The sequence below is a fragment of the Temnothorax curvispinosus genome, unplaced genomic scaffold (assembly GCF_003070985.1).
Source record: "Temnothorax curvispinosus isolate PA1 unplaced genomic scaffold, ASM307098v1 QBEX01018643.1, whole genome shotgun sequence".
In the NCBI taxonomy this organism is placed as follows: Eukaryota; Metazoa; Arthropoda; class Insecta; order Hymenoptera; family Formicidae; genus Temnothorax; species Temnothorax curvispinosus.
This window is the reverse complement of record NW_020228423.1, coordinates 5,027-6,795: the sequence shown is the minus strand read 5'-3', so window position 1 is coordinate 6,795 and position 1,769 is coordinate 5,027. Positions and strand designations below refer to the sequence as shown.

The 1,769-nt window shown below is 41.2% G+C and overlaps 1 protein-coding gene across 3 annotated transcripts; it reads left to right on the top strand.

Moving 5' to 3' along the window:
- Positions 1-765: 765 nt before the first annotated feature.
- LOC112468574 lies at positions 766-1,399 on the top strand. 3 transcript variants are annotated; one of them, XM_025037807.1, is made up of 3 exons: positions 766-924; positions 996-1,033; positions 1,109-1,399. In XM_025037807.1, the coding sequence occupies exons 1-3, from the start codon at positions 809-811 to the stop codon at positions 1,204-1,206; spliced, it is 252 nt and encodes an 83-aa protein (XP_024893575.1). In that variant the 5' UTR covers positions 766-808; the 3' UTR covers positions 1,207-1,399. The 3 variants fall into 3 exon arrangements, with proteins under 3 accessions (XP_024893575.1, XP_024893574.1, XP_024893573.1); XM_025037806.1 differs by having other exon boundaries at positions 1,106-1,399; XM_025037805.1 differs by having other exon boundaries at positions 996-1,399.
- The last annotated feature ends 370 nt before the right edge of the window (positions 1,400-1,769 follow it).

The following is a 1,769-nucleotide window of genomic DNA, read 5'->3' as shown; positions in this document are numbered from 1 at the left end:
GTAATCGCACCTCACCGTATCTGCCACCTCGCAGAATATAGTTTTACCGCGTCGTCACTCAGACAACGTTGTCCCGCCTTATGGACTCGGTTCGTCGTGTCGTCTCCCGTGCAATGACGGTCACTTCTCTCGCACCAGAAAATTCAGTCCGCAACACTATTTCCGTCGCGGTTCCGACTCGTGATCCCGGACGAGCCCCCAAGTTTGTAGGATCCGAAATCAGGATACGAAGTTCACTGGTAAAAGAGACTTTATTCGATACAGATAAAAGCGCAATGGCTTGACCGTTCACGGAAGATTCTCCTTCTCGACTAACTCTCTCCTCTCCTCTCTACTCAAAGCTCGCTTCTTAAAGCCCCCCCTCGCCGTGTCTGTCGGTCGCCGTTCGCGATAAGGCGTGCGTGTTTAGACGCCACCGTCGAGGCTCGAATGTCCGGTCTCTCGGCGCTGTCAACCACGGAAAATTCCCGGTTCCCACATATATATACTTATATGTGAAATTAGATGCTTTATCTTTATATATATATATTAAAATTTCATGTGATAATGTAGGAAAAACAGGAATTTACGATCTTTATATATTAAAATTTCATGTGATAATGTAGGGAAAACAGGAACTTACGTTCGAAGATAAAATCTATTTTCACACTTTTACCGTAAAAATTATCTCTTTAATATGTATATAAGGAGTCTCAATTTATGAGCTACCGTTAAAGTCGTTTTTGCAATGGAGGACTTAAAACTGTTAGTGGAAGCCAGCGACATGTTAGTTAAAGACGTTGAAAATCTAGCTACTACTGCAACATCTATGAAGAAAAGCGCTGCGAAAGTGTACGCTGTGGTCAAACACATGCGTAAAATTACGCCCAAATGTATTAAATTACAATACAACATGGAAGACAAAGAGGACTTATTCCGATATGTGTAAGTACAATTATTTTTTTTTTTCACTCGCAAACAGACGGTCGCGATTAATGTTTTTTTTTGTTTATCAGACACAGATGTATAAATTTCATCGGTGAACTACAAAAAGGTATATTTGATAAAACACTAATTGAAATTCATAAAATGGAAATGGAAGCACAAATAATTTGTGATAAAATAGCAGAAATTAAAATTCCTGGAGCTAATCCAAGGATTCGGACAAATGATTCGGACGCTTCTACAAGTGGTGATAACAAGGATGAGATCGTCGACGTCGACTGAATACGGCGCTATGATGTAGTAGTAGTTGTAGACTAGTGGCTGAAATGCAAACTTGCATTTTTTAAGATCGTAGAAAAAATATCTGCGAGGATTCTAGAGCGCAATCGAGAGTTAATATCAATTTTGTAACTTATCTATAAGCAATATATATATATATTTAGGCGGCAGAAAGTGAGTAAATGTAAGATGATTTTGTAAAGGGTTGGCGTCCCTAAAAACGACCTTTCAACTCTGTTCGGGCGTCGCTTTACGACGGTCGCCCTGAATCTGGATTCCACTCAGAGTTGAGCGAGATGCGTGGATAACGCGAGTCGTAAATTCGCGGGAGGAATGAGGACTAAAGCACTCGTAACACAGATTGCACATAGAAATATATAGTCTTTATTTCAAGAAAGGAAAAGACGCGAGGGGGAACAACGGATCGTGCGCCGCGGATTTGGAAATTTTCTGAGTCGTTCGTACTTTTCTGCCAGATATCGCGAACGGAAATCTTGTCTCAGCTTCTCACATCGAAGCCTTTCGCGTAGCGGAGATCTTGTACGCGTCGAACAGAAATCTTGAGC

Bases quoted from the DNA above. Each gene is read 5' to 3' on its own strand.
- LOC112468574 (XM_025037805.1), top strand. From the start codon at position 809: ATGAAGAAAAGCGCTGCGAAAGTGTACGCTGTGGTCAAACACATGCGT. The intron at 925-995 runs GTAAGTACAATT...TTTGTTTATCAG, and splicing joins GAGGACTTATTCCGATATGT to ACACAGATGTATAAATTTCA.